This window comes from Mixophyes fleayi, chromosome 7 (assembly GCF_038048845.1).
Source record: "Mixophyes fleayi isolate aMixFle1 chromosome 7, aMixFle1.hap1, whole genome shotgun sequence".
Lineage (NCBI taxonomy): Eukaryota > Metazoa > Chordata > Amphibia > Anura > Limnodynastidae > Mixophyes > Mixophyes fleayi.
The window spans coordinates 108,035,695-108,062,470 of NC_134408.1; the positions used below are offsets into that span (position 1 = coordinate 108,035,695).

At 40.1% G+C, this 26,776-nt stretch overlaps 2 protein-coding genes across 2 annotated transcripts in view; one reads left to right on the top strand and one right to left on the bottom strand.

The window, feature by feature from the left end:
• Nucleotides 1-26,776, bottom strand: part of MYL1 (myosin light chain 1) — a 427,496-nt gene that overhangs the window by 327,941 nt on the left and 72,779 nt on the right. The window lies entirely within an intron of this gene.
• CPS1 (carbamoyl-phosphate synthase 1) overlaps nt 1-26,776 on the top strand; it is a 75,133-nt gene that overhangs the window by 2,566 nt on the left and 45,791 nt on the right. The window contains exons 2-9 of the mRNA XM_075180283.1: nt 13,637-13,746; nt 15,577-15,721; nt 16,062-16,151; nt 18,669-18,725; nt 20,353-20,445; nt 24,955-25,044; nt 26,159-26,287; nt 26,375-26,481. Coding sequence (XP_075036384.1) covers nt 13,637-13,746; nt 15,577-15,721; nt 16,062-16,151; nt 18,669-18,725; nt 20,353-20,445; nt 24,955-25,044; nt 26,159-26,287; nt 26,375-26,481 — 821 coding nt within the window. The remainder of the gene's footprint in view (nt 1-13,636; nt 13,747-15,576; nt 15,722-16,061; nt 16,152-18,668; nt 18,726-20,352; nt 20,446-24,954; nt 25,045-26,158; nt 26,288-26,374; nt 26,482-26,776) is intronic.

Consider the following 26,776-nt stretch of genomic DNA (forward strand, 5'->3'; position numbering starts at 1 on the left):
TTTTCTCTGTGAACTAATTAGCCCCATCCGATCTCCACTACTACTTCTCAAGAGAAAACACTTAAATCTATGTCTCCTTTCCTGTCATTTCCCATTCCTTTTTGTCCAACTGTCTCTCTGTCACCTCCACATGGATGTCCCAATGCAACTTAGAGCTCAACATGTCTGAAACCAGGTTGATCATCTTCCCTCCTCCCATTGTCACCACCCCCTTCAAATTTTGTTTAACATAATCATCACACTCTCCTCAGTCCCTGAAGTGCTTTGCCTTGGTGTTATCTTCAACTCTATTCTCGTTTTTATTCCTCACATCCAGTGCCTTTTGCTGTCCTGTTACCTTCACCTTTGAAACATTACTAGAATATGCTTTCTTACCCATGACACTACCAAAACTCTTATCCATTCTCCCAACATCTCCCAACTTGACAGCTGCAATGTCCTCCACTTTTGTATTCTTCTGACCTGTCTATCCCCACTTCAACTGAACCTGAATGCAGCAGAGAAACTGATCTTCCTCTCTCACTGCTCTACAACCACCTTACCACTCTGTCATCCCTACACTGAGAACTGGATCCTCATACCAACCAGAATCAATTTCACACTACTCACACCACCCCCTCATATACCTCAAACCTCATCCGGATATAATCAAATCAGCCACAACATTAAAACCACTGACAAGTGAAGTGAATAACATTGATGATCTCATTATAATAGCACCTGTCAGTGGGTGGGATATATTAGACAGCAACTGAACAGTAAGTTCTTGAAGTTGATTTGTTGGATGCAGTAAAAATGGGCAAGCATAAGGATATGAGCGACTTTCACAAGGGCCAAATTGTGATTTCTCGACAAATGGGTAAGAGCATGTCCAAATGGCAGATCTTGTGGGGTGTTCCCAGTATGCAGTTGTTAGTACCTGCCAAAAGTAATCCAAAGAAGGACATTAGGTGAATTGGCACCATGGTTATAGATGCCCAAGGCTCATTGATGCGGTTGGAGAGCGAAGGAGAGCCCGACTGGTCCAATCCCACAGTAGAGCTACTGTAGCACAAATTGCTGAAGAAGTTAATGCTGGCTATGATAGAAAGGTGTCAGAACACAGAATGCCCCTGTCTACCGCAGAAGCGCCTACACTGTGCACATGAGCACCAGAACTGGACCATGGAGCAATGGAAGACTGTGGTCTGGTCTGATGAATCACATTTTCTTTTACGTCGTAAGGATGGTCGGGTGAGTGTGTGTCGTGTATCTGGGGAAGAGATGGCACCAGGATGCACTATTAGATGAAGGCAATCCGGCGGAAGCAGTGTGGTGCTCTGGGCAATGTGGATGTTGCTTTGACACATACCACCTACCTAAACATTGTTGCAGTACACACTTCCATGGCAACGGTATTCTTTGTTGGCAGTGGCCTCTTCCAGGAGGATAATGCACAACATGAGGAACATGACAGAGTTCAAAGTGTTGATTTGGCCTCAAAATTCCCCAGATCTCATTCCGAATGAACATCTGTGGGATGTGCTGAAAAAGCAAGTCCAAGTCCTGGAGGCTCCACCCCGCAACTTACAGGACTTAAAGGATCTGCTACAACTAACGTCTTGGTGCCAGATACCACAGAACACCTTCAGAGGAGTCCCTGCCTGGACGAGTCAGAGATGTTTTGGCGACACGAGAGGAACCTGCACAATTTTAGGCAGGTGTTAATGCTCCTCGATGTACATTCTATGCGCAATCTTAGATCTTCCTCCAACCAATGCATCGCCGCCTCACTGATTACTACCTCTCATTCCTGCTTACATTACTTCTATAGTGCTTCCCAATTATGAGACCCCTACATTGCCTGACCAGACTCTCCTTCAACCTTAAAACTTTCAAATTCTCTTTCAAAACATATCTGTTTAATAAACTACTTACTGTACTCTTACCTAATACCTTTTTTACTGGGAACATTCTGCTACTGCTACTACTCTCACTGGGTACACCTGCTACTGTCCCAATCTCCACTTGGAGTCCTGCTGGTTCCTCTTTTCCCAGCAGTGCCTTCTAGCATGTAAGCTGTCATAGGCAGGACCCTTCCTACTCTTTTCTTGTCCGTACCTATTCGTTAACCATATATGTCCCTGTTCTGGTCTTTATGAATGCTTTGTTTTCCCCCACTGTTCATCACTGTAGAATATTATGAACCTTACATATAAAAGATGATGATGATTGATTACCACTAGTTAAATTAGCTGTTGGTATAAATTTATCAGCAAAAAGACATTTCTCTGCTTCCCTGAACATCAGTACCCTAGACATGTTCCTCTTTGTGGTCATTTTGTTCCAGACAACCCTTTATGTATTAGCTGTATCTACAATGTTCCGCTACTATATATTGCGTTGAGAACACTGACTACACGTATACATTTAGCTATTTCTCAAATTGTTTCTAAATATTTTCAGAAAAATGCACACTGGAAGTTGTACTTTATACAAAGAAATCTAAAATAAATCCTTTTTCTGTTGCTGCTCTTTTACTCTTATAAACAAGTCGAATAGAGTTTGTCTCAACCAAATGAGTATAGTTAAGTACTATGTTGTAGATAAAGGATGAAGGTTTCCTGAGTACAATGTATCCACCACCCAATGACTCCTGTGGCCTTCACACTGATACTTTATATCTTTTTGCTTAGGACAGCAGTCAGTAACTGAAAAGTGCCAAGGACAAAGTAGGATTGGAAGCTTTTGAGCCAAGTAGGGAAAATGTAGTTTATAAGAGTCAAAAGTTGAATGTCGTATTAAGTACTGTATGCAGTCTCTTACACATTACATCTATGTAATGACAATTCCATATATTATTTTGGAAATTTTTACCATTATTTATATTTTTTTATTTTTATAAATTGTTACTTTTATTGTAACAACAAATGATACAGTGTATATATATATATATATATATATATATATATATATATATATATATATATATATAGTGCAAGAGGGGTTGCCCACGTTGTATAGACAAAAAATATGTGTAACTAACATTCCCCCTGTTTTTAATATAGAAAAGTATTAGTACAGCATTAATTATGTGTGTGGAGAGTGCAGCGTATCCCTGTTTATATATATATATATATATATATATATATATATATATATATATGTATATATATATATATATATATATATATATATATATATATATATATATATGTATATATATAATTTTATTATTTAACATTATTATTTCTACTAAAAAGTTTTATGGTAAGGGGGAAGAGGTACAGAAAAAGAAAAGGGGGAGGGGAGCAAGTACATAGTGGGGAGCAGACCCAACAGTGTAAGCAAGTATATTTTAAGATAGGGTTTCTCAAACAATACAGCTTTGAATGGCTTGAGGGACTAGCTCGGCCTGTTGAATTTAGCTGAAAATAATAGTTCAATGCAATAGCAGAAAATAATGTACAGATGCAGCACATTTATTTTTAATTGCACTGTTCAAGGGTAACTTCACCACACTTCCATTGACATACAATTAATAATTCAAGATATAAGGGAAAAAGTTCTCCTCTATGTACTTTGTTGCAGAATATTGGCTATGCTTATTTCTAGTTTCTTTTAACTCCACTTTATTATTATTATTATTATTATTATTATTATTACCATTGTTATTATCATTGCTTATTTGTAAGGCACCACAGTGTTCCACTTTTTTAAGTTCCCAAAATCGTTTTAATTTGCCCTTGATTTAGACGTATGCACACAGGGAATTTTCCCATATTGCGCCTTGTGTTCTGTTTCATTCACATCAGATGAGGCTTGTAATATCCATAGGCCTGATTCATTAAGGAAAGTAAGGCAAAAAAATTAGTACGTTTTCTACTGTACAAAACCATGTTACAATGCAAGGGGTGCAAATTAGTTTGTTTTGCACATAAAATGTAGCAGACAAATACTTGATGGCTTATTTGTACACTGAAATTTAAAGTTGATCTAGGACATGCCCTTCCCCAAATATAAATCTGTCCCCCCACATTTTAAATTCATCTCCCAATCCAATGGAACATGGCTCAAAGGTTCAAAGTTACTCAATTTTTTTGCTTTACTTTTCTTAATGAATCTGGCCCCATATGAGGAACTCATGAATCATACAAATAGAGACATGATGCATTGAAAATGTAAGATGCATCTTGGACTGTATTTATTTTTTGTGGGCTAGCCCATGTACCCCTGTGTCACTCCGAGTGTCTGTGTTATGACCATAGCACTGTGTGAGATGTGCAGGTCTATTCTGCTAAATGCAAAGTGTGGAGCTCAAACAATGGGTCCCCAGTTAAAATAGTTATTTTCAGTGCCAGATCATTACTAGGGATGTGCACCGGCGACTTTTGAGGTCTCGTGTTTTGTGTTTTGGATCCGGATTTTCGTTATTTTTGAGGTTCGGATTTGTCTCGCAAAACACTTGACGAAAGGTCTCGGTTCGGATTTAAGGTATTGGATTCGGATTTTTTTTGAAAAAAACATAAAAAGTTTAAAAATCAAGTTTTTGGGCTTATTTTCACTCCTAGGCTATTATTAACCTCAATAACATTCAATAACAAGCATTTCCACTAATTTACAGTGTATTCTGAACACCTCACAATATAGTTATTAGTCCAAAACGTTGCAACAAGGTATCTTTCTGGACTGCGTAGAGGAGTGGGTCACCACAATATATTATAAACCCTGAACTTTTATGATTCGCACCAATAATTGTACCTGGACTGCGTAGAGGAGTGGGTCACCACAATATATATTAAAAACCCTGAACTTTTATGATTCGCACCAATAATTGTACCTGGACTGCGTAGAGGAGTGGGTCACCACAATATCTTAAAAACCCTGAACTTTTATGATTCGCACCAATAATTGTACCTGGACTGCGTAGAGGAGTGGGTCACCACAATATATATTAAAAACCTTGAACTTTTATGATTCGCACCAATAATTGTACCTGGACTGCGTAGAGGAGTGGGTCACCACAATATATTAAAAACCCTGAACTTTTATGATTCGCACCAATAAATGTACCTGGACTGCGTAGAGGAGTGGGTCACCACAATATCTTAAAAACCCTGAACTTTTATGATTCGCACCAATAATTGTACCTGGACTGCGTAGAGGAGTGGGTCACCACAATATCTTAAAAACCCTGAACTTTTATGATTCGCACCAATAATTGTACCTGGACTGCGTAGAGGAGTGGGTCACCACAATATATATTAAAAACCCTGAACTTTTATGATTCGCACCAATAATTGTACCTGGACTGCGTAGAGGAGTGGGTCACCACAATATCTTAAAAACCCTGAACTTTTATGATTCGCACCAATAATTGTACCTGGACTGCGTAGAGGAGTGGGTCACCACAATATATATTAAAAACCCTGAACTTTTATGATTCGCACCAATAATTGTACCTGGACTGCGTAGAGGAGTGGGTCACCACAATATCTTAAAAACCCTGAACTTTTATGATTCGCACCAATAATTGTACCTGGACTGCGTAGAGGAGTGGGTCACCACAATATCTTAAAAACCCTGAACTTTTATGATTCGCACCAATAATTGTACCTGGACTGCGTAGAGGAGTGGGTCACCACAATATATTAAAAACCCTGAACTTTTATGATTCGCACCAATAATTGTACCTGGACTGCGTAGAGGAGTGGGTCACCACAATATCTTAAAAACCCTGAACTTTTATGATTCGCACCAATAATTGTACCTGGACTGCGTAGAGGAGTGGGCACTGGGCACCACAATAAAATATATAAAAAACCTTCAACAGATCTGCATTACACTACACATACGGCTGCTCCTCCATCCTCTCCATCATATACATGTTGGAGTTTTAGCGTGTGACAACCTCTTGTTTTTGATAATGTCAGTGCATTTTGAATATTTTTCAATTTGCCCCACACCACTGAATGTACTTTATCTATGATACGCAATACGCATCTATCTATCTTGACTGCGTAGTGTGGTGGCCCCGGTACACAATTTGGTACCGAGGCCACAATATAATTAAAAAACCCTCCACGTGTCTGAATTCCACCAAACAAGTATCTGGACTGCATAGTGGGGTGGCCCCGGTACCCAATTTGATACCGGGGCCACAATACCTCCTCCAAACATGGTACAGACAATTCGTCATTGAGAGACCCCAGACAGACAGGGTCGAAGTGTTATTGTTTGACTTTGTAAACCCAAAAAAATGTCCCTGTTGCACATAGTCGTGCAATGAAGACTGACTTTTTCATTTAAAGGCACGATCTTTAAAGTGTAGTGTTTGTAAGTCTAAGTCATATTATACTTTTGCTAAAATTGGTTTATTTTGTTCCTCTTTATGGTAATTAATTAGTAATAGAATTAAAGTAGGAAATAGAATTAAAGTATGAAATAGAATTAAAGTAGGAAATAGAGTGGTATAGAGTTGTAGTGTGGTATAGATAGAGTGGTCCACACAATATAATAATAAAACCCTCAACTGGTCTGAATTCCACCAAACAAGTATCTGGACTGCGTAGTGGGGTGGCCCCGGTACACAATTTGGTACCGAGGCCACAATATAATTAAAAAATTGGGCATCAACTGTCACCGTTGTTTAATATCTGATACACCTAAATATGGACTGCACAGTGGAGTGGCCCCGGTAGTAAATTTGGTGCCGGAGCCACAATACCTCCTCCAACTTCCAAGTGTAGTGTTTATAAAGACACACAGCGTCGAAGTGTTATTATTAGTTGACTTTCTTAACCCTAAAATTGTCCCTGTTGCAAATATTCGTGCAATGGACAGTTACTTTTCTATTGAAAGACTCAAGCTTTCAAGTGTAGTGTTTATAAAATATAAACAACAATACAGTAGTTTTAGAGCACGTCAATACCTCTTGTTTTAAATTATGACACGGCATTTTACTTTTGGTTTAATTTCTTGAATTTTTTTACATTTGGTTTTACTTTTTGAACATGGCAAACGACTGTTGCTTGGTCATATAATGCAAAAAAAAAAGTTCCAAGATGGAATTGTCCTTGGGCCCTCACACCCACCCTTATGTTGTTGAAATAGGACATGCACACTTTAACAAACCAATCATTTCAGCGACAGGGCCTACCAAACAACTTTGGCTGAAATGATTGGTTTGTTTGGGCCCCCACACCAAAAAAGCTATTCATCTCTCCCTGTACAGACTAAACAGGCTCTACTGAGGCAAGATGTCGTCCTCATCCTCAACCTCTGATTCCTCTCCCACTACAGTGTGTACTTCCTCCTCATCACACATTATCAATTCGTCCCCGCTGGACTCCACAACCACAGGTCCCTCTGTAGTATCTGGAGGGCAGTGCTGTACTTCATTGAGGAATTGATTATTCATTTTTATAAACATCATTTTTTCAACGTTGTGAGGAAGCAACCTCCTTCGCCGCTCACTGACCAGGTTCCCCGCTGCACTAAAAACTCTTTCCGAGTACACACTGGAGGGGGGACAACTCAGGTAAAATAGAGCCAGTTTGTACAGGGGCTTCCAGACTGCCTTTTTTTCCTGCCAGTAACAATATGGACTGTCTGACATGTCTACTTGGATGGTGTCAGCAAAGTAATCATCCACAATTTTTTCTATTGTGACAGCATCCAATGCAGCGAGAGTAGACATGTCTGCAATGGTTGGCAGGTCCTTCAGTCCGGACCAGATGTTATCAGCATCCCCGCCAGTGCCTCTTTTGGGAAAACTGAGCTTTTTCCTCGCAGCCATAGATGTGGAAGAAAATGAGGGTGGAGCTGTTGGCATGTCACGGTCCTCTTCAGAGGACAATCTCCTGACCAGCAGGTCTTTGCACCGCTGTAGACTTGTGTCCGCCGGAAACAGAGACACAACATACGCTTTAAACCGAGGATCGAGCACGGTGGCCAGAATGTATTCCTCTGACTTTAAAAGAGTGACCACCCTCGGATCCTGGCAAAGCGTACGAAGGGCTACATCCACAAGAGCTACATGCTTGGTGTAATCGCAATGGCTTACCAGCTCCTCCCTCACTTTCTCCAGCTGCTTCTGCAACAGCCTGATCAGGGGAATGACCTGACTCAAGCTGGCAGTGTCGGAACTGACTTCTCGTGTGGCAAGTTCAAATGGCTGCAGAACCTTGCACAACACGGAAATCAGTCTCCACTGCGCTTGACTGAGGCGCATCCCCACTCCTTTGCCTATGTCGTAGGTGGCTGTGTAGGCCTGAATGGCCTTTTGCTGCTCCTCCATCCTCTGCAGCATATAGAGGGTGGAGTTCCAGCGCGTCACAACCTCTTGTTTGAGGTGATGGCAGGGCAGGTTCATGCTTTTTTGATGTGCCTCTAGTCTGCGGTAGGCACTGGCTGAATGCCGAAAGTGTCCAGCAATTTTGCGCGCCACCGCAAGCATCTCCTGCACACCCCTGTCACTCTTGAGGTAATGCTGCACCACCAAATTAATGGTGTGGGCAAAACATGGGATGTGCTGGAAATTGCCCATATTTAATGCCCGCACAATGTTACTGGCATTGTCTGACACCACAAATCCCCATGAGAGTCTAAGTGGGGTAAGCCACTGGGAGATAATTTCCCTCATTTTCTCTAATATGTTGTCAGCGTTGTGCCTCTTATTAAAGCCTGTAATGCACAATGTTGCCTGCCTTTGCATGAGCAGCCATTTTGTAGATGCTGCTACTGATGCAGCTGTTGCTGTTGCTGCGGAAGGGGATGCATCTACCCAGTGGGCTGTCACAGTCATATAGTCCTTCGTTTGCCCAGAACCACTTGTCCACATGTCCGTGGTTAAGTGGACAGTGGGTACAACCGCATTTTTAAGAGCACTGAGGACACTTGATCGTACTTCTCTGTACATTTTTGGTATCGCCTGCCTAGTGAAGTGGAATCTCGAGGGGATTTGGTACCGGGGACACAATACCTCCATCAACCCTCTAAATCCCACTCCACTGATGGCGGACACCGGGCGCACGTCTAACACCAACATTGCAGTTACAGCCGCAGTTATACGCTTTGCAATAGGGTGACTACTATCGTATTTGGTGGTCATGGCAAACGACTGTTGGACGGTCAATTGTTTTGTGAAAGACTTAGCGGTCTTACGACTTCCCCTCTGGGAAGATGACCGACTAACAGCAGCAACAGCAGCAGTGGCAGTAGTAGGCGTACCGCTGCAGGATTCCTCGGATGAATCCCGTATTGAGGAGGACTCAGTCTGGCTGCTGACTTGGGCTGCAGGACTGAATCTGATGGAGATTGTGGAGGAAGTTGACGAGGAGGGTGTTGCTGGTGTGTATCCAACTGGACCACGGGATTTAGGTGTCCCTGTACCGATGAGGGTCCTAGCCCCAGTTCCTGAACTAACCACTGAACTATGAAGGTTATTCAGGTGACGTATAAGGGAGGATGTTCCTAGGTGGGCAAGATCCTTACCCCTGCTTATTTGAGCTTTACATAAGCTACATATTGCCATACATTGGTTGTCTGGATTTGGATAAAAATAACTCCAGACCGAAGAGGTGCATTTTTTGGTCTTCTGACCATGCATGACGATGGGCTTTTTCATCCCATGGACATCAGCTGTTTCCCCCCCTGGTGCCTCATTTACAATAACCACATCACCATCCTCATCATCAAGTTCCTCCACAGCGCCAGCTACATCATCAATAGCCTCCTCCCGAGCCACCTCTTCCCGTACAGTGATGGGAAGGTCAGGCTTGACAACCACCAACACCCTTGGACTCGCCTTGGGGATTTGTGATAATTTCTCTTTAGAAGGCAGAGTTGTTTGCTGTTTTGTTGCTGACAGCATAACTCTCTTCAATTTTTTGTAGGGGGGGGGAGGAGGAGGGCTAAGATCCGTGGGTGAAGCTGAACCACTAGTCATGAACACGGGCCAGGGCCTAAGCCGTTCCTTGCCACTCCGTGTCGTAAATGGCATATTGGCAACTTTACGTTTCTCCTCAGATGATTTTAAGTTTCTCTTTTTGCTACTTTTTCTTAACTTGGGCTTTTTGGATTTTACATGCCCGGTACTACGAGATTGGGCATCGGGCTTGGAAGACGACGTTGATGGCATTTCATCGTCTATGTCATGACTAGTGGCAGCAGCTTCAGCATTAGGAGGAAGTGGGTCTTGATCTTTCCCTACTTTATCCTCCAAATTATATGTAGCACAAGATACTGCAGAATGTGTGAACTTGGTAATATTGCAGTACCAATGGACTTATAAATTATAATGCTGGATTGGTTTTGCAAATTTGGTTATAATTATTATATATTTTTTTTTTTTTTTTAATTTTTTATTTTTTTTTACTTTTTTTTTATTTTTAAAAAACTTGGGAATAGTGGGGAAATAACTATGCCCTTAGAAGCACAGAGCACAGGACACAGCACCACTGGACTGAACAGGACACGGCACAGGACCCAGCAGCACTACGGAACTCAGCAGGACAGAGCACAGGACACAGCACCACTGGACTGATACTGCAGAATGTGTGAACTTGGTAATATTGCAGTACCAATGGACTTATAATGCTGGATTGGTTTAGCAAATTTGGTTATAATTATTATATATTTTTTTTTTTTTTAAATTTTTTATTTTTTTTTACTTTTTTTTTATTTTTTAAAAACTTGGGAATAATGGGGAAATAACTATGCCCTTAGAAGCACAGAGCACAGGACACAGCACCACTGGACTGAACAGGACACGGCACAGGACCCAGCAGCACTACGGAACTCAGCAGGACAGAGCACAGGACACAGCACCACTGGACTGATACTGCAGAATGTGTAAACTTTGTAATATTGCAGTACCACTGGACTTTTACTGCTGAATGTGTGAACTTGGTAATATTGCAGTACCAATGGGCTTATACTGCAGGATTGGTTGTGCAAATTTTGTGGTAATTAAAAAATATTAAAGTAGTTTTTGGTATTTTTTAAAAAAACTTTTTTTAATTTTTTTAAACACAGGGGAATATTGGGGAAATAACTATGCCCTTAGAAGCACAGAGCACAGGACACAGCACCACTGGACTGAACAGGACACAGCACAGGACCCAGCAGCACCACTGACCTCAGAAGGACAGAGCACAGCACACAGCACCACTGGACTGATACTGCAGAACACAGCACAGCACAGCACAGCACAGCACAGCACAGCACAGCACAGAACTAAACAGCACAGAACTAAACAGCACAGAACTAAACAGCACAGAACTAAACAGCACAGAGGACCACCTAACACACCCTCCCTCTACCCTGATCAATGCCCGAGTGAAGATGGCGGCGACTAGCGGGGAATTTATAGGATCCGAGTATCGCGAGATCCGACAACGGGATTATGAGTCAGAGCCTCAGTTTCACTTTTGAATTTGGCGCCAATACCCGGATCTGTCTCGGATCCGACTCGGATCCGCAACGTTCGGGTGGGCTCGGATTTCATAAATCCGAGTGCGCTCATCCCTAATCATTACCTAGAAACACTAAAATAACCAGTCTGGAACTCTTAATTTTTTTTTTATTTTCATGCAATTTGTTTTACTGCAAAACAATTAGTCTCTAGTAAATTGGTAGAATTTTCTGCAAATTTCAAAATCTTTTAAAGGCCACACAAAATGTCAGTGAACTTGAAATGTTCTTCTATAGACACAAATAATGTTTTAGATGTAGAATGCTGATCCACCACATTCTAGCATCAGTCTTCGTACACGCACACTGTACATGTGTGTCCATTATCTCTGATGACTAACATTTGTACTGACTTGTTAGGTTTTCCAAGGTCAGTCTCTGTGTCCTCTTACTCCAGAGCACAAACAATCCTTAAACTATTTCTACATACAGTAAACACTCCCATTCACAGTGAATGGGTTTGTGTAAACAAATTCTCATATTCACAGAGAAATATGCTATTGGCGATTTGTGTTAACTTGTTTGATCTATTTTAATCAGACTTTACATTTCCATTATGAATGGACCTTCTTAGTAGAGATGGTCACTGACCCCTGTGTTTTGGTTTTGGATTTGGATTAACTTTGTCTTTTGGTTTTAGGTTTTGGCAAAACCACCCTTTGCGTGTTTTGGTTTTGGGTCCCGATTTTTTTCTAAAATCCCTATTATTTTTGGTAAAATCACATAATTTGGCTTTTTTTTTATACCAACATTATTATTAACCTAAATAGCATTAATTTCCAGTCAATTTTTGTCAAGTGACAAGAGCACTGCTACCCCTCCTGTGTCTGTATGAGCAATGGCACTGAGCAATGGCACTGGAGACTGGGGAGTGACAAGAACACTGCTCCCCTATTTCTGTGTGAGCAATGGCACTGAGCAATGGCACTGGAGACTGGAGAGTGACAAGAACACTGCTACCCCTGTTTCTGTGTGAGCAATGGCGCTGGATCTCTTGGGGAGGGAGGTACTTATGGAATCCAAAACCTGCGAGATCCGACAACGTACAATGACGTTTTGCCTCGATTCAGATCACGCAAAAGTAACGAGCCGGCTCGCGAGCCTACTCGGATCCCCTAAGTTCAGGTGGGCTCGGTTTTCAGAAAACCGAGCCTGAGCATCTCTACTTCTTAGCTCATATTATACACTCAGCCTGTAAATTATGTTTTATCAACATGAATTCATCAACATAACCCATTATAAGATGTGTTCCGTATTGTACTACATTATAGTGCATCATTCCAGTGAGAGTTTTCCTTTAAGTTGAGTATTGGGATATTGGATCTTCTGATGTGAGGAGCTGAGCAGATAAGGGTGTTCCTAACTAACTAATTGCAGGCTGGGTGCACTAATTCTTGTAACTGCAATGAAGAGATTTTGCTTTGCGGGATGAGAAATTTAAATGAGATCCAGGTGGTGGATAAAGGTTATTTACAGGAGAATTTTCAGGGTAACAGCTGGCCTCTTTCTAATGGGTGCTTAGAAATTACTCGTAATCAAGAGTTGCATACATTCAATGGGGTTGCTTTTGTAACATCCAGATGAATTTAAAGCAGGTAACCACATCTATATGCACAGAAATACCCATGTAATAAAAAGACATAATTAAATGACACATATAGTAAACATAATCCCAATGTCCCCTCTCATGACTATTCAAGACTTAAATGAGAACAATGTTTTGCACCTTTTTCGCATAGTAGGTGCATGACATTTTATGGAGGCAGTTGCCAAAAGCAGAATAGTTTGCAATCAATAAATTACACTTAATGGGCCTAAATTATTAAGGAAAGTAAAGCTACAAAAGTAGTCAATGTGGCAAACCCATGTTTCATTGGAGGGGGGTGGGGGTAAATTTAAAATATAGTTGGGATACAGCATGTCCAAGATCAACTTTACATTTCAATGAAAAAATAAAGCTATCAAGTATCTGTGTGCTACATGAAAAACAGCCAGTTTTTTCCTTATGTGCAAAATAATAAACTAGTTTGCACCCCTTGCTTTGTAACATGGTTGGTCCAGGAGCAAATTTACTCCTCAGGCCCAATATGTCTTCCATATATATTTACTAGCAAAGAGTGCAAGAGAAAGCAGCGAGATGTTAACGTCCAGTATACTTAATTGGTTTCCTGTTTTTGTTCAGGCACACACTGCCAATTTAGTTCTGCAAGATGGGACCAAAATCAAAGGATACTCTTTTGGACACCCAAAGTCAGTCGCTGGAGAGGTCATCTTTAACACAGGACTGGGCGGGTGAGTTTCCTTTAAGAGGTTTGCTGACTTTCACGCAACATGACTGCACCCTCAGGAGACTTCAACGGTGCATATCGAAATCTATGATATTTTCATTTAAATACAATTTTAATCTTTAGAAAGACTTTATTCCCAAAGCTTGCACATAATAATCTGCATTGTAGAGGTGGTGCTGCTTGGAAAATGTAGCAGATTGTGGATCTCTCTTCTAAATAACTTAATTTTACTGGAAAGAAACCACACTGCAGTTGACTAACTATTAGAAGTTTAGGTAACACGAAGAGACAGAACAGAGGTTAGAAAGTGGGGCACTCTAGGATACGAGGTTAATGGAGATGTGTATAATAAAAAGCAAATCTTTATTGGTATATGTTAAAATACACACATCCTAGCAAAAAGAAAGCTACGCGAAATAATTAAAAGAAAACAAAAAATAGTGAAATTAAAAGTTGCAAATCAACTGCAACAATCGCTCTATGGTCAAATTCGAATTTGACCATAGAGCGATTGTTGCAGTTGATTTGCAACTTTTAATTTCACTATTTTTTGTTTTCTTTTAATTATTTCGCGTAGCTTTCTTTTTGCTAGGATGTGTGTATTTTAACATATACCAATAAAGATTTGCTTTTTATTATACACATCTCCATTAACCTCGTATCCTAGAGTGCCCCACTTTCTAACCTCTGTTCTGTCTCTTCGTGTTACCTATACATCTATAGGTTATAGGGTGCACCTTTCAGCGATTCTGCTGATTTCAATGATAATATATTATCAATTATATACTGATCAATATAGGATACTTGGTTATAGACCTAGTGCGGTTGTACTCCCCCCCTTTTTCTCTTTCATGTAACTATTAGAAGTTGTCTATTAGATGCAGCAACCCATCCGCACCTTTACAAACATAAGTGGGGCATCTTGATAAACATTTCCAGACAGAAGAAGGTACACGCTTATAAACTATATATTTAATGTAGATTCCAAAGACTTGGTAAACCACAGTTAAAATGGTGAGTGTTCATAGAGGAGAATACGAGGAAATTGAGATGCAGAGTTGGAAGTGCACTGAGCTAAATTCATTTTGTGAGTGTGTGTGGACGGGGAGGGGGATGTTGGGGTGAGAAGGTAACTGCATACTTGCCAACTCTCCAGGAATGTGCGGGAGACTCCCGAATTGGTAGCTCTCTCAGATTCCCGGGAGAGCTGGCAATTCTCCCGCATCTGCTCACTTCCTATTGAAGTGGGCAGATTTTGAGCCTCCATGATGTGATTCTCCGGGAATCGCATGATTTTGGCCCCCCTGGTACAATGACGCATTTGCGTCATTATTTCACAGGGATGGGGCCAAAATGACGCGATTCGCTGAGCCCCCGCCACCTCATGCCCACCTTCCCCCCCAAGACACCTGGAGGGCCAACCTGAAAAGGTTGGCAACTATGGGTAACCCACAGTTTCTGTAATCTTTCTAGTACAGTTTAGAAATGGAGAGCAATCATCAGAATAGTTTTGCACAGTTAAATAACATTATTCATAAATGCGGTGGTAGTCACTAATGTGACTACATAATGTTGTGTTTGGCTAATCATTTATGACTGTGAAAAAAAAGTCATTTAGACATTTAAGAAATATTTATTTACTTTATTAACGATTCATCCTTGCACAAGTTTTGAGTATCCAAATTTAAAAAAAAAAGCACAGACTGCACAGTATTGCACATCTTTAGTGTCATGAAGAGTAAATCACATATTCGATAAAACACTAATATGTAACAGTTATTACATTGCTGGATAGTAGTTGTAATGGTGTTTAATAATTATCTTATGCCCTCAGGTATGTAGAAGCTGTGACAGACCCAAGCTACCACGGTCAGATCCTCACCCTTACCAACCCCATCATTGGTAATGGTGGGGCACCTGACACTAAGGCACTAGACTCATATGGCCTCATGAAATACATTGAGTCAGAGAATATAAAGGTACGTGCAACAATAATCATTTTCTTACCTTTTGCCCATATTCAACTAGAAACCCGGTGAACTCTCTCTATCTATATATTTATTTGTATTGGCTCTGTGCCCAGAATACAACCAATACATTATCAGTGAGTGTATCATCAGTCAACTTAGCTGAAGTCCCATCCTGAGCACACAGCCAGCGCTCGACTTTATCTACTCACACAATCACATTGTATCACATAGTGTACCAATATGCTTGTATGTAATGCAATCTTCAGAATTTGTATACTAATCCAATTTCAGTATGTAATTTGTTTTGTAAGCACTGTTAATAGTACAGTATCGACTGATCATATTTCAGGTGTCTGGCCTGCTGGTCTTGGATTACAGTCATGAATACAGTCACTGGGGGGCAGTCAAGTCCCTGTCTGAGTGGTTGCATGAAGAGAAGGTTTGTAGATAATGTTTACATGTTTGCATTAGGTTCACCAGTAGATGGCGACAAAACTGCAAGAGCTATTATTAACAACCAATTTATTAGAGAGAAAACACTTCCAAAAATGTTCTTTGTATGAGATAAGAAAAACACTTATTTAATACAGGGATGCAAATAGAGATGAGCAAAATGTTAAAAACTATTCTGCAAAATATTTGCATTGTTCCACATATGACTGCGATTTTGCACTTTTTGTAATAAATGTTTTACTTTGGGTCCTTACAAAGATATACACCCACTTTTCTGATAAGCCACACTCCCTTTTCTCAGTGAATCACAGGGAGAGTATGAATTTAACATATCCAGCATAACCAGTATTGCAATATGAGGCTCTTTTGGGAGCCATTGTTGAGGACAATATCTTTCACAAAGTTGTTTTTTAAAGAACCTATACTATAGTAATTCCTGTATTTGTGAATTAAATTGGAGCTGTATTTGACAAAACGGGTGTCGCTGTGGAGCTATGCAAGAATCCTGTCTTGTGTTCTCCGCTGCTCACTGGAATTTTTTCCTGCAGACACACAGGGCTTGATTCAAATTGTGCGCAAGTTGCGTTTTAAAACAGAGCATTGAAATTGAGCATAATTCCGACCGTATTCAACTCCAAGCGTATGCCAAGATACATAGAAAAATAATAAGCAAAAGGCGCTTAGTGCAGTATTAGAAAAACACCAAAATGTGTGACAGTAATATTTATGTATATGTGTGTACCTCATACACAATATAAATATAAAAACATACAGATTTACGCAGCAGGCAGCTCCTCAAAAGCAGGCACTCATTTGCAAGTGCTCAAATAATTCTAAAAGACAAAAAAAGAGAAGCGCCACGCATAGTGTATTAAATGACCAACAATTAGTCTTCTCAATGTGGCAAACAAGTGAATTGGCCTCGTACCAAAAGACAAATAATAAACAGCTTATCTGTAATTAGATTCCCGACATCCTATATAGACTCCTTGATGTCCAGTCCTTATGGTTCCAGAAGTTCAGATCACTATGGACTCAGAGCAAAACTATTATGGTGTAGTATGCCAAATAAGGCTACCAACAATTCCTCAAAACTGGGTACCAACATAAGCTCATATCAATATGATCCATAAAAGTGTTTTATTACAAAGATAAAATCCTTAATATATATAAAATGCGCCCGTACATAATATGAAACAAATATAGGCTTATCTGCAGTCTTTCCTGATGGTAATCACGGATCTCTCAAAACCACCTGGCCGGGGTAGATGTGGTGATCCACGGAAAAAACACACAGAAAACGCCTTATCCCCCTCAACGCGTTTCGTCACTCGACTTTTTCAAGAGGATTCCGGGTATGTAGTGTGGTATGTTAGTCCAAATGTCCAGTTTATAAGGTCCCACAAAGCACAAACACCTGTAAATATCATTATCCAAAGATCCGGCCGGACTGAGCGATGTGACATCACTTCTGGTAACGAGATACGTTTGAATATGAGAGTAAGCACGTCCTGCCTACACAATACTTGCCGTATATAGACATAATGAACAGACTGCAGTACACACACACGCGTGTGTCATACTTGCCTTCTTTTGCAGGCAGCTTTCCGGGAGGGAGGTCCGCCGAGGGCGGCGTGGCCACACGTGGTGCACCGTTAAGCTCCGCTCTGTCAATCTCAGGCAATTTTAGCCAGTCACAACAGGGGGCGGGATCACTAGGACGCGTTTAGACCCCCCCCCTCGCCATCTTCAACAACGCCGAAATCTGGATCCAGGATTTTTGCCTGCTCTTTTGGGAGTCCGGGAGAACTCCTAAAAATTCGGATGTCTCCCGGACATTTTGGGAGAGTAGGCAACTATGGCGTATGTGCAATATAAGGTCACATCAGAACGCAATAAAAATTAACAAGTACCTTACTTTTTCTCCACTACTTGATATGCCCAGGTAACTTTCACGGTTTCTTGGATACACACTCAGCATTATTATCCTATTTAATCTATGATGTAGGACCAAATTTGGAGCACACACAATTTTGAAAGGATAATCACCATCATCAACATTCACAAACCAAACTAAGTTAAAGGTTACAAAATTAAGATAACTTTTATTTTAACACATCTCTTTTGGTATTAGCAAGAAGTTTGTACACTATAGCAATTTTGGTGATAGACTTTAGTTTTGGAACGTGTTTTGTAATTCCATGCCGATTAGCATTTCTTTACATCCAAGCATACACACAAAAATGATGACACATATTTGATGTTATTAACATAAGGTTAATATTATTTAATTGTGAATACAGATAAGAAAACTGAGAAAACTGTTTTGCAGGTGAGAAGTTGTGTTTTGGTCCTAATAAACCAATATGTTTAAAATTACAGATACCAGCATCACATACATCACACTTATAATAAAGACAGTGTTTATTTTCCCTATACTTCTGAGATAATTCACACTTTAGTGAATCTCATATGAACAGTTTTCCTATTCTCTCCTTACCAGGTTCCTGCACTTTGCGGAATTGACACCAGAATGTTGGCAAAAAAGATTCGGGACAAGGTACAGTAAATACTGCTTCATAATAAAATCACACATTAGCTTTCCCTCAAAGGGCACTTAATAGGAATAAAATATTATGTGTTTGACCATACAGTGGTACAACATAGTTCCTGAAAGACCTAATGGCAAATGTTAGACAGATTAACACAGATTAATTAGGGCGCCCATAATTTTAGATCTCAAGTAAGGTAAAAAAAAAATTGATATGTGTGAAAGCAAAATCTCATGAGCAAGACAAAATTATTAGTTCACAGATGACTACAATGAAACAAAGATGTCCCAATGGCATGAAGTAATAGTCACAGGCTGTTAATAAGGGATGTACGTCTCTATCTACATAGCTACAGTAGAGAGCTGATATTAGACCTTTGTCTTACATCTCGCCTCCTCCAGCATACTGGGTAACAAGCATACGCCATACATGCTTTATAAAAACGTGTGCTAGTATAAGCTATAACAACCAGTCAGAACCTATCTACGATTTTACTAGAGCAGGTTAGAGAACTAACAGAAGCATCTGATTGGTTGCTATGGGTTATAGCTTGTATTTCCATGTACCAGTTGTCTGAATTGTTTCTTTAGATGTGAAAGAAAACCACTAAGTTGTCTTCAAATGTCTTTTATCCAATAAACGAAGACATCTTTTAACGTGGCATTAGCTTAAAGCCGTTATTGATAGAGCCTACCATATAGGGATGAGTGTATGAAAGCAATTTTGGGTTCAACCCCACTAATCTTGTTAATAGCCTAGGTGATTAGAGTATTTAGAGAGTATTAGAGTCTTTTAGGACAATATGATGTATAAAGAAAATATTTGCAATGGCACAAAACTATCACAAAACTTACCTGCTCCACACTCCTGTGCTGCTGATCTCCTCTGCCTCTGCGTAGAGGTCAGAACTTTTTGGTTCGGGAGGTCACATGATCGTGGCTGAGAGGCGGCAAATTCAAATTTGCACAGTAAATAAAGCTCACTTTGACACTGCATCAGTGTCAGAGCAATAGGATTCCCTGCCGGTTTGACTCTCTGTTTGCTGCAGAAGCTGAGTTTATGTGTGTTTCTCCCTTGGCTTGTTTCTCTGCCTGTTAACCCCTCATGTACCAGTCCTTGCTTGTTTTGACCGCTCTATCGGGCCCTGGGATATCCAGGGATCTACTGGATATCCCAGGGATCTGTGTGTTAGCCTAGGATATCCAGGGATCTCCTCCTGAGGCATTCGTTACATAAATCATGACTTGTCTATGATAGCAGGGAAAGAATGGGAGGCCTAAATTATGAATATATGGAGAGAGTGGGTTATAGCGTTTGGAGAATAGGAATTAAAGATTAGAAATTCAGACACACTCTCAAAGTCACATATCAAACGACCTTATATTTTACTGTTGAATTAATATTTAATAGAGTTGTTACTGACTCTCATCAAATGTACTGACATTTGTCTACTGTGAATTGTGTTAAGAACACTTCTTAGATATTGAATAATTTGTCAAGAATTGTAATTATTAGAATGATTTAAATAATGCCAGGACATGATTTATGCATTTATGTAATATGTATTTATCTTGCTTGGACAAAATGTTTTATTTTAAATTAGTTGAATTACAACTGAATGATTTATTTATCCAGGGCACTATACTGGGTAAAATTGAATTCGAGGGGCAGCCAGTGGAGTTCGTCGATCCAAACAAGAGGAATTTGATTGCAGAAGTATCAACCAAGGTCAGGAAAAGGAAATCTCACTTGATATATGTCAGAAATCAAACCGCTGCTTTATTTCCCCAAAACCTTCCATTTTCTATGTGTTTTTCATTAATGAGCAGCTTTCTACTGTGCAATAATATGAAACTTATCAGTATTTTAGGCTGTATTTTTCCTATTTCTAAAGTAAAATGATATGATATAAGTATGAAGGCTTACTAACATATACTTACAGGTATTAATCTCAGTGCTTCGTTCATCAACCGCTAAAAAAGTTTTCTAAGAAGACCTGTAGACTTATACATATATTCTGATAGTAAAATATCCAGCCCCTTTCTTAATGTTTGGCTATAGCTCCCTCCCTATTGCTCATGTCATCATAGCTCACAACTATATGGACCATTATTGTTACTTTTCCACTGCAGAACAGTGATTGTAGCTTGTGTGATATCTGAGCCTCGAAAAGAACAGTAAGATCTACTCTAGCTGGATCTACTGTACATAACACAATTACATCCTCTGATAGCTGATTGCTCAACTTCTCTAATTGTATCATAAAACCTTCTAAAATGAAATTAAGAACCTTCTGTATGTGTCGGATGTACATCCTAAACGAAAGCTCAAAATGCGCTTTTCAGTGCTGTGCATGCAGTGTTGAGAGTCCGAACAGGGAAGGGAAAAGCTGGACTAGCCTAACCTGAGCATGCTAAGGGCTGTTAGTGCACTGTACGTACTATGTAGAGGGGGAAGCAGATACAGATATGCACTATATCTGCTGCTGCTGATGACTTGGCCCTGACTGTTAAAAACATAAATATATTAATAAAAATAAAATGAGTGGGACCCCCTAAAAAGCCAATCCAACTTTAGTGCCTCCAGCCTAGGCTGGTATTGACAAAGTCAGGGAATGAAAAACATAGGGTCCTCCTAAAATTGCCAATACTAGGACTAAGCTATGCCAGTCTGGGCTGGTGGCACTATTGCAGGAAAATCCGCAGAATGGTGTCCTCCGAACCATCCAGCCCTAGGCTGGTCAACGCAGGACTGAATTTCCTAGGGAAACGGGCCCACAAAAAAATGTGCCTCCCCCTCTTCCCAGAAATAACCAGCCCTATGCTGATAGCTCTAGGGCTATTCTCACACAACTGGGCGGTGGTGTGGGTCAATAATGTAAAATAAATGGTTAAAACAGTGTTTTGTCTGTGGTGCACTACGGGTACCAGTATGCCATTGCCGCTTTTAAGTGGTTGGGCAGGCTGGTGTTTGTAGTTCTACAAGCTCCAGCATACCCATGACTGCCAGAGATTACTGGGTTGAGGAATCCCAAGTGCCAGCACGCCCTGTGCTCAAGCGAAAAATGTAAGTAAACATCAGGGGCGGACCTAGATTTTTTTTAGGGAGGGCTATTTCTGCCACGCCCCCTTTTTTAATAGTAGAAGCATGGGGCTTCCAGCAGCAGCTCACTATACTGATGTTCCCGGCAGCTGACAGGTAAGCAGATAATGCAACTTGGCTGCGCTGATTGTGTTAAAATACAATCAGAGTGGCCGGACAGGATTCTCTACCTGTCTATCAGCCGTGGGGAACATCAGTATAGTGAGCTGCCGCTGCTGAGATCAAGACAGATGAATGGAGAAGGCAGTGTCCAAAAGATGCCGCTATGCCGTTGTTCCTGACTACAGGTGGAAGCGGACATAGGTTTGGAGAGACTGGATATTACTGGTGGAAAAAACCCCTAGTGAAATCACGAGTTTCAACGCAAGTGGGTAACTGGTCTTAGGCAGCAGAACAACAAATAAAAATGCTTGCACAATCTTGATCTTAACTGGGGAATCAGCAATTAAGGCTATGGAAGTTCTCCGTGCCAAAGATAAGTATTACATGGTCCACTTAATTCTTCTTGAAATATTGTTCTTGTAATATATTTTTTTTAATATTCCTGAGTACATGTTCTTGTGTTAGACTGGCAATCCAATCATCTCTATTTTCCAGTCACCCAAATAAAAACAGTTCATGTACTAAAATGGTCTATTAGGGAGTTTGGCTGTCAGAATGTGTTAGGAAGCTGATACATTTCAGGCTCTCTGGGGCACAACAGGAGGAATATTTTATAACCTCAACTTGAAGGCTTTAAAAGACTTCTAGTAAAACAAAGTTGACAATAATGAAATTTACCATTGGTGATAATTAGCAAACACTGTAATCTGTCTGCTTCTGTGATAAACAGCCACTTACTATAAACCAGTGGGAGGTACATTCGTTCTCCGCAAGATACTAAAATTGATTTCCTAACAGCTGCTTCTGCATCTCTCATTAAAGCCCTGTTCACAGCAATCAAATGGATGTTTTTGTGGATGAGGTTGGAGCGTTCTAGACGTAGCATGTCTGTAGTACCAGTAAAAGGCACTCAGGTGCCAGAGGAGGAAGGGTGCTGCAGGCAGAGGGGGAATGTCAGACCCTGTAAGGCTGCCCTCTGCTGCTTCTGTTTGTTAGTGACTGGGAGCATGACGCTGCAATGTGATGTCACAGCACAGTGCCGTACTTCCACCCTATCACTGACATGGAGGCGCATCAGTCGGCGCTCAATTTAATTAAAATAATTAAACCTTGTTAGCCAATAAGAATTGGGGAGGGTCTTTAATTGAAATCCACCGAAGGCCAGTGCTCAGTGCAGGGGTGTAGGGAAAAATAAAAAGGGCTTGATTCATGTTCGGACAAACGTCCATTTGCATTGTGTATCTTGAATGAAACAGCTCTGTGCATGTCCAGAAACGGACATTACGCCAATGAACTCAATTGCATGCAATTCACGTCCGTGTGTATCTGATACTTGTGACTACCTATGACTTGAGAGGCGGAACAAAGTTAGGGAAAGGGCAGATTAATGTATGCAATATACAGTAAGTTCATTCCAACGCAGATGTGGCCGATTCAAGTCCTGGGTTTCTCGTATGTACGCTTGTTTTCAGCTGTATCTTTGTACCCACTACAGATCAGTTGAAAATGCAGACTGACAGTGACAACTGTCATAGCATAGTCTTTGAATTAAAAAATACACATATGCGTGCCAGTAGCTATCATAGAACAACTGTATGCTGCCAAAATATCCTATAAAAACGCATCATATGCACAGTATGCATTGAAAGCTTCTTTATTTATGCGATCAATATATATATTAAAACTATATAGATATATTTCAAAATAAATATTTATAGAATTGATTAAACTGTTAACAATTGTTATTTTAAATTTTGATAAAATAAGTGTTTTATGCTTTCTCTTGTGATCCTTACTTGTACTTATGCATGTGCCTATACTGCAACGTGTTCTGTGTGTCTACAGCAAGTACTGTTTAGGCAGAGCGTACTTACACCCACCCAGATTCAAATCAATACATATCTTGAGCCATACTTTGACTTGAACTTAAGTAACATGCTTAAGCATACTTTTAAACACACAACTTACATGTAAGAACCATTTGGACACAATCAGGCCTTAAATGAGTGACATTATGGGGTACAGTTACTAAACTGCGGGTTTGAAAAAGTGGAGATGTTGCCTATAGCAACCAATCAGATTCTAGCTGTCATTTTGTACAACGTACTAAATAAATGACAGCTAGAATCTGATTGGTTGCTATAGGCAACATCTCCACTGTTTCAAACCCGCAGTTTAGTAAATATACCCCCTATGGCGTAAATGTATCAAATCTTCTAAAAATGAAAGTGGAGATGTTGGCCATAGATGTTGGCCATAGTAACCTGATTCTAACTATCATATATCTAGTACATTTAGAGAATGATAGCTAGGATCTGATTGTTTTGGTCCACATCTTACACCTCCGAGTTTCTTTTTTGGAAGGTTTGATACATTTACCACTATGTGTCTGATTATATAAGTATATGACTAAAAAGCAGGGGCTGGTTGACAAATTTTAGCCCTGTGGAGACAAGACTCGGCTCAGCAGCCTATTGGGAACATTTTAAAGGAAAAAAAAAGCAGGTAGCCCAAAGACCCAGCCCAAGGTAGCCCACTATGGGACCAACCCAAAGAATACCACCTCCTCGCCCTTCAGCCCAGCCAGCCCGTGTTTAAAAGCACACAAGGAATTTAGAAAGCAGAAGCAATGAATTCAATAAAGTTTGCTGTAGAGCATGTACAACCCAAGGCATTAAAATCAACTCTCGGGTGAGACCTAAACCGGCTTTAAGAGCTGCTGATAACCAAATATGCAGGTCACATAAGGTCATGGAGACAGTAGCAGTGTAACTGTGCAGGCTTTAGCTAAGCTACACTAACATCTAACAGACATGTATTTCCTCTTCTAACTTATATTCTACTGTTCTATCTACTGTTCTTTTACTGTGTTTTTTTGGGGGGGGCGGGTCAAAAATCAAAATTACATGCAGAGTATTCCTTTAAGGTAGAAGCACCTGGTTTGTGGGTACATATGCAGGTGGTATGCAGAAAGAGCTACATCAAAGAGATATGAGCTTCTTAAAAATGTCACTTTCTTGCATGTCATTTTAGGAGATCAGAGTATTTGGCAAAGGGAATCCTGTCAGAATTGTGGCAGTGGACTGTGGTGTGAAGCACAACATCATCCGTCAGCTGGTTAAGGTAAGATAGGGCACCTTTCCCACTCTGAAAGGTATATTTACTAACCTGCAGGTTTTAAAAAGTGGAGATGATGCCTATAGCAACCAATCAGATTCTAGCTGTCATTTTGTAGAATGTACTAAATAAATGATAACTAGAATCTGATTGGTTGCTATAGGCATAATTTCTACTTTTTCAAACCCTCAGTTTAGTAAATATACACCTAAGTGTGTGGCAGGACACACTGGTGCTGGAAAAGTTAACAATGAAAGATGGAAGTAAATGGAATTCTAGAAATAAAATAAGAAAACGCTGAAGCGACTGATCTCTTAGTTTCACTGAGGAAACACTGGGCAATAGGGTGGTGATTTATAAATCATAATAGTTGTATTCAAAATATGGTAATGTAAAAGCTTTAAAGTAACACTGGCAAAATTATAAACATGGGGGAAAAAAGCACAGAATTTGTTAAACTGTGCTTTTGTAGCAAGCAAAGAATACACAGGTCAGTGAAAATTATATTAATTAATATGTTAAATTACTTTCTGTGTTGCTTTGTTTTTTTATTATGTCAAATTGGAATCTGCTGTACAGAAATGGAAACATTTGTGTGTGGTAATGTTAGTGTAGCCAATGAAAATATCTGAATTTACTGCTTTAAAGGTTTTCAATCCTTGAAAACAGCAGATTACTTATGATCACCATTTTAGACTGGACTATTAGTAAGCTATATCAAAATTTGGCCAACACTGAAAGTATAAGTGGCAGTATCCACAATCCAAGGGAGATTGTGAGTAAGGAGTTAACAATCCTACATAATCCCATAATCTAAATTGTTTTCTTGCTAAATGGTAAAGAAAAAGTTGAAATGGATGGTAAGTTTGATCACCTTTTTATAAAAAGGGGCAGAGAAGCCAGTGAGCCTGCAGGTGTCAGGCGTTGAACTATAATTCTCAGCATGCCTTCACCCATCAATCTGCATGTTCATATCAAAGATCTCTGATCTTCCTTGTTAGATGCACTTAGCCCAACAATATGTTTGCCAGACTTGATTAGCTGTTATCTTATAAAGATAAAACACTTATGAGTAGTAGTCAGTCACAATGTGAATGTTATAATCTCACTCTCAATGCAGCGAGGAGCAGAGGTGAACCTTGTCCCCTGGAATCATGACTTCTCCAAAATGGAATATGATGGCCTATTAGTTACTAGTGGACCTGGAAACCCAGAATTGGCCCAGCCTCTTATACAAAATCTGAGAAAGGTAAGTTCCACAGAATTCCCAGATGCAGCTTGAGCCACAATGGTTGTGAGTGGGGTGGAAAGCTGATTGTTTGCCCTCAATCTTCAGGTCTTTAACAGTGACCGCTCTGAGCCGATGTTTGGTATCTGCAAGGGGAATGAAATTGCAGCTTTGGCAGCTGGTGGCAAGACATACAGGTTGCCCATGGCTAACAGGTAGGGCAATATTGTGAAAATAGAATAAAAAAGTAAGAAAGAACAATGTTTTATAAATTAAATTTAAAAATGGCAACATGCTATTATAATGTACAGTTACATTTGGCTTGTTACATATGCCTAAGTCCTAGCACAAGAAAATGCCACTTAGTACAGTACCTATGTTGATGTCTGAAACATCCAAAATCCAACTTTTTGGTTGAATTTACATTAAACTTCTAATTCACTGGCCACAGCACTGGATCAGTCAGGAGCCAATGATGATTGCATTCAGTACATCAGATCTCTAAAGTAC